Source organism: Hemiscyllium ocellatum, chromosome 19 (genome assembly GCF_020745735.1).
Source record: "Hemiscyllium ocellatum isolate sHemOce1 chromosome 19, sHemOce1.pat.X.cur, whole genome shotgun sequence".
In the NCBI taxonomy this organism is placed as follows: Eukaryota; Metazoa; Chordata; class Chondrichthyes; order Orectolobiformes; family Hemiscylliidae; genus Hemiscyllium; species Hemiscyllium ocellatum.
Window position 1 is genome coordinate 56,101,699 of NC_083419.1, and position 17,082 is coordinate 56,118,780.

Genomic DNA, 17,082 nt, shown 5'->3' on the forward strand with positions numbered 1-17,082 from the left:
ATATAAGAATTAGATATAAATTAGTTTTCTCTTGCTATGAGGATATATTTCTGTTATGGTTTCTAATTTCAGTATAAGTGTGGTGCAGTTAATCATATTTTCTTGCAATCTCTTTATAGATATGTAAAGATTTTAGAAGTCACAATCACATGCAAAAGTTTAGCATCACCCTTAGAAAACATATAAAAAGGACAAGAAAAGAAATGTCATTGCCTGCTGGTTTCTTCATTCTCTAATTGACTTCAGGAATGCACAGCAATTAGAATTTGTGATCCTAAAACAGAAAGGTCAGGTTATATACAGCAGAGTCTTTGCAGGAGAACAATACAGTGTGTTCCATGGCATGTTGCTCTCTCCTTGTTCCAATCAAAATTCTTCTGGTTCCTGCTAAGCCATCAGAGATCTGGGAGTTCATAACAAACATACACCACTCTACAGCAGCATTATAACTGTACCATGATTTTTAATCAACCATAAAAGATTGGTCAGTTGCAAGATCTATTCACTCTTGTGAGCACAGAGCACATTTCACCAAGGTGTTGGAAAGCAACTTGCCATTCAATGTTGGTAGAGCACATTGCATTTCTGCCAGAGAGTGACTGGAGCGCCATTCTGGAATGTTGTACCACTTTACATTTTGGTTCGTAAAAATTCATTCATCTCTTGGTTTAAACTTCATTTCACAGAATTGCTCCTAATTTCGTGCCCATGCTGCTTTGGTTTCCTATTTCTTCACAGCTGCTATTTGCTCAATGATTTTCAGTGTCTTGGCTACCAAATTGAATCTTCAAACGACAAGAATCCCAACAAGTTGATTTATTGACATGTCATCTGGAATTATCTGGGTTGGGAGGATTTGAAAAACAAACAAGTTTAATGTGCTATGTTTGATATCATGTTTGTTAAGAAGTGGTAGTAGCATGTCCAAATTGTTTAAGCCGTCATACAACCAGCAATCTTGGCTAATTAGTAAAAGGTAGTAATGACCTTTCTTCATAAATATATGTGGTAGAAATGCCATTATTTCTTGGTTATTCCACCTACTAATGAGTCAGCAAAAGTAGCTTTTTCTAAAAAAACACTTAGCGCATTAATATTCTATAGCATCTTCATGATCTTACTGAAGCTACAGCAACAGAATTACTTTCAGTCTCTTGTTAGACAATATTACAAAAAAAAGTAGAATGCTGTTGAAACTTTTCATTACGCACTCATCAGGACAAGTGCAAGAATGACAAATGTCAAAGGGAACAACAGATATGCATGAGATTGGTTGATATGTCAAGTTTACTTGTTCGAGTGGTTACCATGGAGGATGTATTATGGAACAGATTCTCTGAAGTTTTGCTCATATTCAAAAAAACGTTGGCTGATTCAGATTGGTCAAGGCGTTGACATAGGAGATGTGACAGAGGAATGCTGTCTCACAATGTTTTTGTGTAATTATAAGAGATTAAATACCTATTTGTAGAGGATAGGGCCCTGCTAATTTAAAAAAAGACTATTTCCCTGGTGCAGTCTATGTGACAAAGACTCATCTTCACTGATCTGTGGACTTGCTCACCCAGATCCCTCTGCATATCGACACTCCTAAGGGTTCTGCTATTCACTGTGTCATTTCCACCTGTACTTGACCTTTCAAAATGCATCACCCACATTTGTCTGGATTAAACTCCATCTGCCACTTTTCTGCCCATACCTCCAACTGATCTATATCCTGCTGTATCTTCTGACTATCCTCTTCATTATCCACAATTCCACCAATCTTTATTTTGTCTGCAAACTTACTAATTAGACCAGCTATGTTTTCCTCCAAATCATTTAGGTAGATCATAAACAGCAGAGATCCCAGCACTGACCCCTGTGCAACACTAATAGTCACTACCATACATTCTGAAAAGCATCTTTCCACCACTACCCTCTGTCTCCTAGGACTAAGCCAGTTCTGTATCCATCTTGTCTGCTCACCCCGATACCATGTGATTTCACCTTTTGTGCCAGTCTGCCATGAGGCACCTTGTCAAAGGCTTTATTGAAGTCCATGTAGACAACATCAACCATTTTCCCTCAATCATCTTTGTCACCTCCTCAAAAAACTCGATCGAGTTAATAAGGCACGACCTTCCCCACACAAAACCATGCCGTCTGTCACTAAAATCAGTCCATTTGCTTCTAAATGCATGAAATTGGATTAGATTAGATTCCCTACAGTATGAAAACAGGCCCTTTGGCCCAACAAGTCCACACCAACCCTCCAAAGAGCAACCCACCCTGACCCATTCCCCATATTTACCCCTGACTAATGTACCTAAAACTATGGGCAATTTGTGTGGCCAATTCACCTAATATAGATCTTGTCTCAGAATTTTTTCCAATAATTTCCCAAACTCCAACCTGAGGATTACAGGCCTGTAATTTCCTGGATTATCCCTGTTACCCTTCTTAACCATTGGGACAACATTGGCTATTTTCCAGTCCTCTAGGACTTCACCCATGTTGAGTGTTAAGACAAATTTTGAAACGAGGGGCTCAGGATAAAGATAAGCAAACAAAAATCATAGCTTTTAAAGTCACAAAACTAATGAAATCACTGCAACTCTTACCAGAGAGAAGGGCCTTGGATCGGGTGCTGCGGCCAACATTTTTATTTCCTTCCGGCGCCACCATTGCATTTTTGTGTGTCTTCTTGTGATGCTCCAGGTAGGTTTTTTTGGCGAATGCTTTTCCGCACTTAGTGCACTTGTGCAGCGAGAAGTGTTTGGTGAATTTAACTTCAGTGCCAGGCTCTGCTCCGTCAGTTTTCCTGCCAGCAACAGCAGGACAGGGGACAGGGGAGGCAGAAGTACTGTCGTGCTTCTTGGCGTGCTTGGTTTCGTCTCTCTGGGGGCCTCTCCTCGGCACTCTGTTCAACACAAACTCGATCGGTTTTTTCACCGCCCGGCTCTCTAGGTTGGCCGTGATTTTGCCCAGGTAGCGAGTTGACTTCTTGTGCACCACTGTTATGTGCCGGACGACGTCCCTCTTGCGACGTGTCTCATAGGTGCACAGTGGGCACTTGTAGAACTTGACGTAGAAATTGTTGCCGTCTGTGTGCAGGTCAATGTGCTTTGTCAAGTTCTGCTTGGAGGTGAACTGCCGTTTGCACAGCTTGCAGTAGAGCTGCTTGAAGTCGAAACCCATTGAGAGCTTGGGTTTCTTGGGCTTGGAGTGGCCAATTACAGCAGCCGGACTTGAAGCCTTTGGACTCTCGTTTTCTTGTTTCACTTTGTTTTTCAGCACTGGGGTGATTTTCTTTTCACCTGTTAGACTGGAGCCTTTGGGCTCGCCCTGAGGTGAGGGCCTACTGGCAAGCAGAGGCCCCTCGATGTTGCCGGTGCAGTAGGTACTAGCTTCAGTCAACTCCACACAGCACACCATAGCTGTACTCTGCTCTGGAGGCTTAGACAGACTCTCTCCCAGATTCATTTTGTGCACAATCAGCATGTGGCGCTTCAGCATGACTTGTGAGCTGTACTTTCTCTTGCACAAAAGGCACTTGCATGCTGTCAGGTTGTATTCTGCTTTTGAGGAAGACTTGCGCTTGCGAGGCAAAGGGACCACCGGGTGCTCAGTTGATGTCTCTTCCAAGCTGAGTGGCTGCCCTGGTTTGGTGGCGATGTCGGGTGTAATGCAGTCCCTCCTTAGGCCTCTGTGCACTTCATCGAAGTGCCTACGCACATTTGCTTTTGTGGCAAAGAACTTGTGGCACACAGGACAGTTCCTGCCTACACTGACTATTCCAATGCCCTTTGACCGTTTCCTGGAGTTCGAGAGAGAGGATTGGTGCCCCGCACTGTTCTTTGTTTCGATGTACTTTTTCAGCTCCTCCATCTTCTTTTTATGCACTTTTCTAATGTGTCGCCTTACACTACGTCGGGAATTGAAAGTTTTTGCACAGAGGCAGCAGACCAAGTGGGCAGCAAGACTGGAACCATTGGAGATCTCTATCTCTGTAAGGAGGGGCTCCGGACTTTGTTCTAACCTTTGAGCTGATATTTCTTTCTTAATAAGCTCTGTAGGAACTGAATGGACAAGTTCCAATGCTTCCTCTGGTACAATCTCTGGCATCTTTTCAATGTCTGACTCTTGTACTGGCAATGGGCTTGATGTTTGAGGACTGTATGTCTCTACATTGAGGACTGGGTCATCAAGTCTAGTTACATGCTGGTACACTGCATTATGATTTGTTTCTATGGGTTCCAGTTTGATGATGTATTCCTGCTTATCAACCCTGGGATAAATTGCTTCCAAAAGTTCCCGTATCGTGTGACTCTGTTTATCGCTTGGATCTGTGAAATCTAAAAAGTTGTAGAAATAGCTTACTTGGGTGGGGTACATAAAATAAATCTTAAAATAATAAGTTCGAAATAAAATTATTCCAAATTTTATCACATATAATTCATTATTTTGGTGGAATGGTGCAGATTATTCAAATACTTAAACTGCAGCTTTAACATGCTTGTAAAAATAATCTACAAAAGGTCAATTAGTCATAATTTCTGTCGAATAATTATGACCGTAACACAACAGTTTCCACTTTGACTCAAAACAAAGAAATTTGTGTAAGATTCTGAATAACAGTATTTAATCAAAGGACAGTAAGGAAAGAACAGTTTATACTTGTATAGCATTTTTCAAGGCTTCAGAATCTCCTACAGCACCTTAAGTTTTAAGGATAGCCAACTTGGAAATATGCCATCTGATTTGTACAGGACAAGGTTCTAAAGAAAGTAAACGAAATTTCAAGCAAATAATTTGCTTTCAAGAGGTGCTGGCTGAAGGACAAAGAACAGCTCACACCAAAGAGAATTCTTTATTATTTTCAATTTGCATCCTGCGACTTTTACAATCCACCTGAGAGGGAAGACAGGGCCACATCTGAAAGGAGACACCTTCAATAGTGCAGGGTCATCACAGTACTGCAGAAAAATGTCAGACCAGATTTTGTGCTCATCACTGGAGTGGATTTAAATTTGAAGAAAGATGACTATTTGTAAAGAGACTGGATCTAGAGATCTTCAATATATTGCCTGAGAACAGGAAGTGGTTGCATATTGATGGGAAATAAATGGCTACTGTGAACTGAAAGTGAAGGAAATGAAAAGTCAATGCTGCTTTTAAAAGAGAGAGCGTGCAAGGAGGTGTTTGCAGTTTGGGAAAGCAAGTAAAGCTAAATTCAAATTCCATCACGCGCTATGGTGGGATTTGAAACTGGGTCCCCACAACTTTACTTGGGTCACTGGATTAACAGTCCATCAATAACACCACTAGGCCATTGCCCTCCCTGTTGTGAAGAAGAGTGGAAGTGGAAAAGTGCAATTTTACGAAGACTTATTTTGACATTATTGTGATTACAGACACTTAAGGACAGGTTTGGCAGCTGAATGCCCCAGGGTTTAGATGTTTCAGGTGTGGTAGAAGGGGATGTAAAAAGGATGAGGGAGCTACATTACTGATAAAGGGGTATCTTACAGCTGTAGTGAGGGAGAACACATCAGACAATTCATACGGTGGGGCAACAGGGGTAGAACTCAGGAATAGGAAAGGGGAGATTACAATGCAGAGTGTATAAAACAGGCCTCAGCAGCCTGCGGGAGACAGGAAAGAATCTGTGAAGAGATTCTGGAAAGATCTAAAACAGCAGGGTTGTTGTAGTGGGTGATTTTAACTTCCTGTATATCGACTAGGATGCGCTCAGTGCTAGGGGCTTGGATGGGACAGAATTTGTAAGGAGTATTCAGGAAGATTTCTTGACAGTACACAAACAGCCCAACCAGGGAAGGGGTTATTCTGGGCCTGGTTTTGGGAAATGAGCCTGACTAGGTGAATGAAGTTTCATTGGTGGAGCACTTTGGGAGTAGCGACCATAATACTGCTAGTTTTAAGATACTCATGGATAGGGATAACAGCATCTTCTGGTGAAGGTGTTAAATTGGGGTACAGTGAACTACAACAGTATTAGACAGGAACTGGAATATTTTGATTGGAAGTGGCTAAATCCACATCAGACTTGTAGGAGTATTTCAAATGGCAGTTAATACGAGTTCAGGAGTGGTATGTTCCTTTGAAAATGAAGGATAGGTATGGAAAGTTATGGGAACCTTCAATGACCAGGAATGTTAGACCATGGTCAAAAAGAAGAAGGAAGCATACATAGGGTTGAGGTGAATGGCAAAAGCCCTTGAAGTATATAAGAAAAGTAGGAAACAACTTAAACAAGTAATTAGAAGGGCTAAAAAGGGGTCAAGAAAGTGTTGTTAGCAAAAAGGATTAAAGAGGAATCCCAAGACTCTTTATACATATATAAAAAGCAAAAGGATAGCCAGGAAATGGGTTTGCCCACTCATGGACAAAGGAGGAAATCAGTGTTTGGAGCCAGAAGACGTAGGTGAAGTCCTAAACAAATGTTGTGGTATTCAAAGAGAAGGAATTGGTGAAGGATGATCTCATGGAAGAGAGTGTGGGATTTCTTAGCAAAATTGCTATTAAAAAGAAAGACATGTTGTGCATCTTTAGAAGTATTAAGGTAGATAAGTTCCCAGGTCCAGATGGGATCTATCCCAGAATATTGAATGAAGCAAGAGAACAAATTGCTGGAGCATTGATAGACATCTTTGGATCCTCTTTGACCACAGGTAAAGTCCCAGAGGACTGGAGAATAGCCAATGTTGTCCCAATATGTAAGAAGGGTAACAGGGATAATCCATGACATTATAGGCCTGTAACCCTCAGGTCCGTGGTCAGGTAATTATTGGAAAAGATTCTCAGGGACAAGGTCTATATGAATTAAAAGCAAATGGACTGATTAGTGACAGACAGCATGGTTTTGTGCGGCAGAGGTCGTGCCTCACTAACTTGATCAAGTCTTTTAAGGAGGTGATGAAGAGGATTGATGAAAAGCTGTTGATGCTGTCTACATGAGTTTCAATAAAGCTTTTTACAAGGTCCGTTCATGGCAGACTGGTACAAAAAGGTGAAGTCACATGGTATCAGGGGTGAGCCAGCAAGATGGCTTAGTCATAGGAGACAGAGGGTAGCAGTGGAAGGATGCTTTTTCCACAGGGATCAGTGCTGGGATCTGCTGTTGCTTGTGGTCTACGTAAGTGTTTAGAGGACAAAGTGGCTGCTCTACTTAGTAAGTTAGCAGAAAATACAAAGATTGGTGGAATTGTGGATAGTGAAGATAGTCAGATCATTTGGAGATATGGACCGGAAACGGCAGGAGAAATTTAATCCGGAGGTGATGCATTTTGGAAGGCCAAATTCAGGTGGAAATTATACATTGAACGATATAACCCTTAGGAATATTAATATACAGAAACATCTGGGTGTACCGGTCCACAGATCACTGAAGGTGGCAGCACAGATAGATAAGGGAGCAACAAAGGCTGATGGTATGCTTGTCTCGATTGGAAGGGACATTGAGTAGAGAGGAACCTCGCTTATCCAGCATTCAATTGTCAGAACATCCGATTATCCAGCAGGATCACCACGACCCGATGCTCGGCTAAACCATATTATCCAGCATTCAATTATCCGGAATTCCATTAACCGAAAGGAGTACTCCCTGCCAGTGTCCTTCAGATAATTGAGGTTCCTCTTTATAAGGATAGACAAGTTATGTTGCAGCTTTGTAGAACTTTAGTTAGGCCACAGTTAGCATATTGCACACAGTTCTGGTCACCACACCTGAAGGATGTGGATGCTTCGGAGAGAGTACAGAAAAGGTTTGGGAGGATGTTGCCTCGTATGAGGGATTTCAGCTTTGAAAAAAAGGTTGGATAGACTGGGTTTGTTTTCACTGGAATGCAGGGAGTTGAGGGGCAGCTGATAGAGGTTTATCTATGTCATTCACAATCTTATAGAGTGAAATGTATGAGACTTCTTTCCAGGGTGGATTGGTCAATTACTAGGGGACGCAGATTCAACATGCTGGATGGGGCCAGGGGTTAAAAAGAGATGTGCTTGGCAAGTTTTTCACACAAAGGGTGATGAGTGCCTAGAATGCACTGTCAGAGAAGGTGGTGCAAACATATACAATAGCAGTATTCAAGAAACACCTGGACGAATACATGAATAGGGAGGGAAGACAAGGATAGGGAGCCTGTAAGAGAAGACAGTTTTATTATGGAAGGGCAAAACGTGTTATGCAGGCTTGGAGGGCTGAAAGGCCTGTTCCTCTGCTGTATTGTTCTTTGGTCTTTGACTTGCAGACTGGATTATTTGGCTTAAATCTGCATTGGTTCAACAAAGTTGTGGAAATCTAGGATCACTGCTTTGGAAGGATTCAAGGAAATGCCCTCCCAGCTCATGAAACAGAAGTTAGATGAATACAGATGAATAGGGAAGGAAAGTTTATCTTTATTCTCTCCAAGAAATGGTAAAGTGATGGCATTCCTGACTAAATAGGCTTCTATTTTGCAATCTTTCAAGCGCTGTTATAGTCAGATAGCTTAGTTTGTTTTAATTAGATTTTCTTTGCATAATAAATGGTTTCACAGTCAAACCCAGATCCATAGCCTTGTGCGATCATGTTTCACTAAAAGACCACTACATTAAACTACAAAAACAAAATTATCTATCAAGCTCGATTTAATTCTGGTATCTGATATATCTCGGAGTAACTTCAACTGGGATCATAATTCTCTGCATGTATGTTATCAAAGAACTGCAAGAACAATTCATCCAGTGGTCTGATCTAGACTGGCGATACAGAAATGTTTGTGAATTTTTATCCGCCCCCATCAATAATATTTGTCTTCTCCATTTTTCTCCATGTCGGATTGTGTGCAAGGGAATTTAAAAGGGTTAAATTCTAATTTGTATAGTCAAAAATTAGAAATTGAATTTCCTTTTTTTTTTAAAAAAAGCCATTGGTTAGGAAAATTAGTTTGGTTACAATGCAACATGCTGACGTGTTAATGACAAAAACCTGGTCTATAATTTTAACAGAACCTAAATCAGAGAGGCAAATTTGGCATTTTGGTACTTTAGTTAAATATTCACATTTGTGGCTTCTCTGAGGACAGTGGGTCACAACATCGGCAGAACAAGCAAATCTCCCAAGCAAGTCATGACAGAGTTAGAAACAAAAGTTCACAATAAAAATGAAATCCATTAAAATGGTTTCTGTCTTTCAGCCTCTGACAGAAAACTGTATTCTCGAAATTCTGTGAATTGCTTTACATCAATGGTTCTTGGTAATTGGCCACTAAGGGAAATTAGCCCTTCTATTCACTGATTCCAAGTTTCTTTTAGTTCTGTAAACCTCAATTGAATCTTCCCCTCAACCCAAGCTAATCTAACCTTTTCCTCATCACTAAAATTCTCTCTTCCTGGCAAGCTCCTCACCAATCTCCAGTGTATTCTCTCTAGCCTGATCAATTCATTTCTGTAATCCTCTGATTAGATCTGAGTTTTTTGGACAGAGCTGCAGTGCAGGTGGAGCAGACAAATCATACCAACAGCGAGTCACTGTCATTAGGGAGCAGAACAAGAACTTGCATAAAAAATCTAACCTTCTGCATATATCCTGTGACTGGCAGCACAAAGTAATTCTACAGCCAAAACATTCCACTGCAGACTAAATCCCACATGTATGGTGTTCAAGCTGATTTGTATATTATTGTGCTTTCTCCACGTGCAATTAAGTCCCAATCCTAGCTTTGTAATTTTGTTTGTTTGTTATCTGTCATGCAATACCTTTTTCCACCTTCCTGCATTTTTCAAAGTAGATATTAGAATACTCTGCTGAATCAGCTCTGCTTTTCCCTGCAGTGATGGTGATGGAACCTCTGACTTCCCCTACCCCTTCTCCTCATAATTAATATGGAACTGAGAGTTTGAATACAAAGTGAAGGACTAACAGAAAAAGAAAAGACAATTTGAAAATAGAGAACTACTACAGGAAATTAAGTTTAATGCAAATGATCAAGAATAAAATATGATCAATGACAGTGCGTGAACTAGGCTGGAAGTGACAGGTGAAATACAACTATTTCGTCCAAAGTGCAACAATTAATAAAGCAACAAAAGTTCTGAGCTCTATTATGAATGGTGGTCATACTAAAGCTGTATAATGCTTTGGTCAGAATTTCTGGTACGTCATTCAATGATCACGGGGGCACAAGAAAATATCCAAGTCCTGGAAATGCTGCTGAGAAAGGCAACATTATTGGCCTCTACTGTCAAAGCGCTATTAGGAGAGAGGATTCTCAGTAAGGCAGACATTAATGCTGCTCAAGAAACAAAGCTATTTCAAAGATCACCTCAGATATTTAGTGAAATAGAAAACCGGATGAGTATTAATTCAGTTAAACTTGCAACTGTAGAATAAGGGAGCACAAATGTAACATATACCAACTGTTAAGAGATAAGTGCAGGACTGATGGGAGAAGCCATTTTTCTGTCTGACATAGTTATCTTTTTAGTATCTGATTAAGAAAACTGTTGTTGTGAAGTGATGAAAACTGTACACTTTCACAACTGATTTTAGTTATATGTGGTGAATGTATATCCTTTCACTAATCCGTGTGGTGACCACCTAAGGCCAACTTCGAAACAAAGTATTGTGGGAGTCTGTTATAGCACTTTCAGATCCTGAAGCAATTGATAAGGACCCACCTAACAGGAGCAAAAATACATATTCTCAAGTACCCACCCCCTCCACATCTAAATCATTAATAACAGATTGTAAATAGTTGATGTCCAAGCACGGATTCTTTTGGAACTCTACTAGTTATAGTTTTCCAACCTGAAAATGATCTATTTTCTGAACCTGAAAACCAACTCTGTCTACTGTTAGTTAGTACTTCTCTAACCTTGCCAGTATATCACCACAAGCTCTTATCTTGTGCAGTAACCTTTTACATGACACCTTATAGAAATCTAAACATACATTTACTGGCATTCCTTTCTCCACCCTGCTTGTTATATCAAAGAGTTCTACTAGATTTGTTAAACACAATTGGTCTTTCAGAAAAATGATGCTGACTCTGTCTGATTTCATTATGATTTTCTAAATTCACTATTACTACCTCCTTCATACTGGGTTTGACAACTCTTCAATGATAACAGATGAGAGATGAATCGACCTACAGTTGCCCTTCTTAGAATTTTCCATTAGTTTTTTCTCCTCCCAAACATGCAGGGACTTTTCCATACTCTAGGGAATTTTGCAAGGTTACAGTCAATGCATGCACTATCTCAGCAGCCACGGACATCAGACATGACTCCATTAATTTTTTGAAATACTGTTTCTCCAGTGATGCACTCGCACTTATTCTGTACCCAATCGCAAACTCAGGATGGCTGAAAGAATGCCACAATCAAGGAGTTACTTCTGAAGTAACAAAAACCCCTGGCCTTTTATGCCTTTGACAACACTGAAATCAAATTGCAGGAGCCAAAATCATAAGATTTACATTTTATTGTCAGGTCTACTCAAGAACAGAAGCACAGTGAAAAGTGTACAGTGTCGCCACACATGATACCATCTCAGGAACCTATGTATAAAAAAAAAAGCTTAGGTACAAAGTAATAAAAGAAACAAGAGTCAAACACAATGAAGGAACTGTTCATCAGTTTTCCACTGATGTCAAACGAAGGAGGAATATTTGGCAAAACAGAATCCCCTCCACTTACGTAAACAATATCATGGAATCCACAACCTCCACATGAACAGTCCACCACGATCGCAAGTAAATCCGTCCGATAACAGAAAATACCCACCAGCAATTGTTGCAGTCCCTCAGGTCTGCGCACTTTTTTTTAAACTTAAGGCAAGAATCAGGGCTCACACCTGAATCAAACAATGCATCTCACAGCACATAAAAAGATTCTGCAGCCATAAAAGAGAAGTGATGAACATTTGACTATTGGAAGTTTGCTCCATGCTCACATTCAAATGGAAAAGTGTATCCTTTGGGCATTCTGCATGAACATCTACAAATTTGAATCCTTCCCTGTGGTTTTTAACCTAAACTAATGTACCTACAAGGAAGTAACGTATCCTGCACAAGATGAACTGAATGTCATAAATGCAGTAATTATGTGATTAGGTATTAATTAAGCAGGTGCACTTTGGACAATGTTCTCGAACTGCACCAAGCAGAAAATATTTCAATGTATTACCCTGCTGGGTTAAGATTAACAGTTTTCTTTTGTTCCTTTGTTTCTTAATAAAATGCAAATGACATGAATGTGTAACTTGACTCATATGAATATATGAAAAACAGCTGGGCATCAATAGTCCTTACACTGACAATAGCTGGATCACCTTGACCATCTCCTAGGCTCTCTACAGTCACACCCGAGGGACAAAAGTCCAGGAATGATGAGGGAAGAAACATTCTGCCAAATATTTTTCTGTTTTCCTCAGACAATCAAGGGAGGGCAGCAAGGGAGAATTTTAACCCCTCCAAAGAGCTAAAAAGAGAAGGTAAAAATATTTTATATTCTCAAATTGGACCTTAATCTGACTAAATAGTTTTAAATGAGGCAGCTCAGGAGCAGGCAATCAATCAGCTCTTAGGGTGAATAATTAAAATCTTTTAAAGAAATTAAAAATTCAACCGGAACAGAATTATTACTTAAAACCTGAAGATTAGGATTCTCCGTTTGACAATCCCAAAGGCAAAACAAGACAAGTAAGGCCAAATCCACAAGCTATGTCCCTTCATTACATTGCTGATAGTCCAAATGCTTCCGGCCAGTCTCCTTTGTCCAATATAGCTACTCTCAGCCAGAAGGTCCAGATTCAAGCCCCATCAACTCCAGAGATGGGTCATAACACATTCTGAATGAGTTAATTAGAAATATCTATGAGTGAACCTCTGAAATCCCACACATCCCCAATATCATTGTGATCACTTCCATCAGAACACGTTGAAAATTTTTATTTCCATGTTTCTCCTCCTCAGAGTCTGACCCCACTCCTCAACCAACCCAAGTAAACACTCGAGTCAATGACTGACTTCATTCAGACATTGTTCTAATATCTGTTCCTATTCAAGCTTGAAGTTAAAGTTGAAGGGAACCTGGCAGAGTATCAATGGTTCTACTACAGAACTGGCATACTGATTAAAGGAACAGTCTTCCTGAAGGTTTTGCAATATTTGAACTTCATTTGCCAAACATTTGTCCACTCTAAGTTTATCAATATCATCTCGAAATTTGTTGCCATCCTCAGGGTCGACTATGTCTCAATTTGGTATCACCCTTTCAATTAGGAATTTTGTTTTTGATTCCAAAGTCCAAATTGTTAAATGCAAATTCTGAACAGCTGGGGTCATATTAAATATATGAAGGCTAGTTACGAAAAACTCTGAGAAAGTGGGGACTGCAGATGCTGGAGAGTCAACGTTAACAAAGCTTGGGCGCTGAAAAAGGCACAGCAGGTTAGGCAGCTTCTGAGGAGCAAGGGAGTTGACGTTTCAGGCATAACCCTTCTTCAGGACAAAAAGCTCTGACTGTGGCCTTAAGTGCTGGCAAATGGGACTAGATTAGTTTGGGATATCTGGTCAGCATGGACAAAGTGGACCGAAGGGTCTGTTTCCATGTTGCATATCTCTATGACCACTGGAATAGATCCAACTGATAATAATCCGATTAAAGCATTCCTCAACTTCTGAAGTCATGCTAAACTCAAAACGTTAACTTTGTATTTCAAGAAAGGATACACTGGTATTGGGGGCAGTTCCAAAGCAATTCAGCAGTCGGACTCCTCGGATGAAGGAGTTGACTTATCAGCAATGGCTAACAGATTAGACTTCATTCATTTGAGTTTAGAAGAATAAAGGAGGTAACAACCGAAACATACAAGATGTGAGGCAGCTTCACAATGTTGTTGAGAAGACTTTCCCTCTTGTGTGAATGACAAAAGGAGGACACTCATTTAAGAGGGAGATGAAAAAGGACTTTTTTTTCTCCCAAAGGACAGTCAACATCTGGAATTCTCTAGCTCAAAGTTTTCCAAGTCAGGTCACTGAAAACATTCAAAGAGAAGCTAGATGTACTCTAGAAAGAGGAGTTGAACGCTTTAAGGAGTTGGTATAAGAGTGATTTGGAGATGCCGGTGTTGGACTAGGATGTACAAAGTTAAAAATCACAACACCAGGTTATCGTCCAACAGGTTTAATTAGAAGCACGCTAGCTTTCAGAGCGACACTCCTTCATCAGGTGATTGTGGAGGGCTCGATCTGGCTTAACAGACAATAAATTTTTCAATGTATAATTTCTGTTACATCACACTGCAAATTTTTGCTATAAATTCTGTGTTACGATCGAGCCCTCCACAATCACCTGATGAAGGAGTGTCGCTCCGAAAGCTCGTGCTTCTAATTAAACCTGTTGGACTATAACCTGATGTTGTGTGATTTTTAAACTTGGTATAAGAGGAGAGCAGGAGCTTATTGAATGGGATTGAGGGGGTGACCGAACCCAGGGCCCAAATGGCCTATTATTGTTCCGATTTCTTCTATTCAATATTCTTATCACTTGGATTAGTCAGCAGAGTTAGTTTCTTTGTAATTCAATGAAGTGTCATTGATTCAGTGGAAGCACACATCTCAAATCAGAAGTTTATAGGTTTAAAGATCCAAAAAGAACGGAGCACATAATCTATGCTGACACTCCTTCACAGTTCTGAGAGTGTGTTGCATTTTTCAAGGTGCCACCTTGCTAAGAGGCATTAAACTGAGACAACGCTGAATTAATACCAAATGAAAGGAACAAAAAAGAGCAATGGAGGTAATCCAGCCCAGGCCAACTGTTATCCCTTCATCAAAATGACTAAAACTGATGATCTGGTTACTATCATCATATCACTGTTTACGGGAGTTTGGAATGTACAAACAGGCTGCATTTTAACAGTGGCCACCTCAAAAATTTCTCAAATTACTGCAATGTTTTCAGGCCACACATTAGAGCAATCTAAGCTAATGGATAGTGGTGCAAATTTTTCGAAGGTAACTATCACCTGCTATGAATGCAGCAGAGAAAAAAAATCAAGTGCCATCAGTTACATTGCAGTGTTCAAGTTCAAGGCACAATCGATGAGACCATGTCACCATTCACACACCTCATGTAATACCACTCATTAAGATTGAAGTGGAACGTGACCAAGAGACAAACCAATTCTATAACTGAACATTATTTTTTTAAAAACGAGAAGTTCCATGACACTTTCAGGGAAATTCAAAGATTTTACGATTGTTCCAATCAGACTGCGTGCAGTCATGAAAAAAAAATTATGCTACTCATCTCCGACAAATACTTATCACTTTTGGTCATTTTGCAATATTGCAGTTTTACACCTTACATCAGGTTTTAACAAAATACGTACCTTCTGTTGCAGCTTCCAGCTATATTCCTGCCCTAATTCAGGTCTTCTCACTACATGCACCTTTGCTGCACATGCCTACTAATTAATGTACTTAGTAAGTTTTGAGAATTAGTAATGTCACTAACCTGTTCGCTGTCACTGATTTGGAATATATGTGACATGGCTTTCTTTCAGATTCTTATTCGTTTTGATGCCAATCTTACTAATCATAAATGGCACTTTTAATATTTACACATTGCCGAAAGCTTTAGATATAAAACATTATTGCAACTGCGTGCTTACAGTCTTGTACCCTCTAGGAATCCATTAAGTCCACAGGCAATGTCAATGCCAAAAGTCATTTCACATTAAGGGCACCAAATTCTGATGGATTGCAGTATCCAGGGGTTCCTTTATTGCAGAAGTGTAAATACAGCTTGATGCAACTCAACAACTGTATCACCCCTTTGAGTGGAATGGCAGTACCTATAAAATTGGTTGAGTGGGCAATAGTTCTTTATGATACTGTGCCACACTATTTTCATAGATCCACTTGGCCAAATACTTTCAAAAACAGTCAGCATCAAGTTTCAGGTCTTAGTTGACCATCACTCTCATTGAATGAGGCAGTCCTGTGCTGGACGGCTCTATGCAGCAGACAACACAGCTCTGCATCTACCTTTCGACTGACTCAGAACTAGAGAAGTAGTCCTCTGCAGTTACTGCTGACAACTGCTTTCCAAACTATAGTGGCATCTTACTAACCAAGATACGTTGGCAAGCCTAAAGATGCCTTTGATTTATTTAAAATCCAAGGTGTACTCATCAGACTTGGAAGTCTTTCAGTAGCAATCTTTGGACATATTGTCTGGTTACTGTTGGAAAGGAGTTGCTTCCTTGCCTTGACTAATTGCCAAAACATGTCACATTGAACGTTATGCACAAGAATGGGTATGCAGCACTGTTTGGAAATTATTTTTAGGGTAATTTAAATAAATACACCAGAATAAAATGAATTGAGGATGGATGATGATAGAACATGATATAATCCTAGTTGCAGCACGTACTAGGGGCAAAGAAATTTCACCAGGTGGAACGGTTACATCCACATACAAGTTTGATGACAACTAGTTAGACAGTGATGTTCAAGAGTAAACTTTCAGGATGGTAATGGGCTGGATTGGATTTGTCCTGCTTTTTATGCACTGGCCAATTTTCCACACTGTAAGATCGATGCCTGTGTGGTATCTGTACTGAAACAGCTTGGCTAGGGAAACAGCAAGTTCTGCAGTACAAGTCTTCAGTACTATTGCCGAAATGGTCTCAGAGCCTTTAGCTTTTGCAGTATCCAGTGGTATGGAGTGTCTCCAACCATGTCTTGCTATCACGTGAAGTGAAGTGAATTAACTGAAGACTGGCGTCATAATGCTGGGGACCACTGGAACAGACCAAGATGGTTCATCCACTCGGCAGTTCTGGCTGAAAAACTGCTGCTAATGCTTCAGCCTTACCTTTTGCACTGACGTGTTGCCCTCTTCCATCATTGGGACGGGGATCTTTGTGAAGCTGCTTCCTCCTCCAGTGAGTTGTTTAATAGTGTCCCACCATTCACGATGGAATGTGGCCAGACTGCAGTGCTTAGATTTGATCCATTGGTTGTGGGATCACTTAGCTCTGTCTATCACTTGCTGCTTTTGCTATTTGGAATGCAAGTAGCCTGT

The 17,082-nt window shown here is 40.3% G+C and overlaps 1 protein-coding gene across 1 annotated transcript in view; it reads right to left on the reverse strand.

Moving 5' to 3' along the window:
- Nucleotides 1-282: 282 nt before the first annotated feature.
- The window catches only part of znf800a (zinc finger protein 800a), a 114,946-nt gene continuing 98,146 nt past the window's right edge, over nucleotides 283-17,082 (reverse strand). The window contains exons 7-8 of the mRNA XM_060839490.1: nucleotides 2,604-4,337; nucleotides 283-841 (exon numbers count right to left, since the gene is read on the reverse strand). Of these exons, the coding sequence (XP_060695473.1) occupies nucleotides 828-841; nucleotides 2,604-4,337 (1,748 nt within the window). The 3' untranslated portion in view covers nucleotides 283-827. The remainder of the gene's footprint in view (nucleotides 842-2,603; nucleotides 4,338-17,082) is intronic.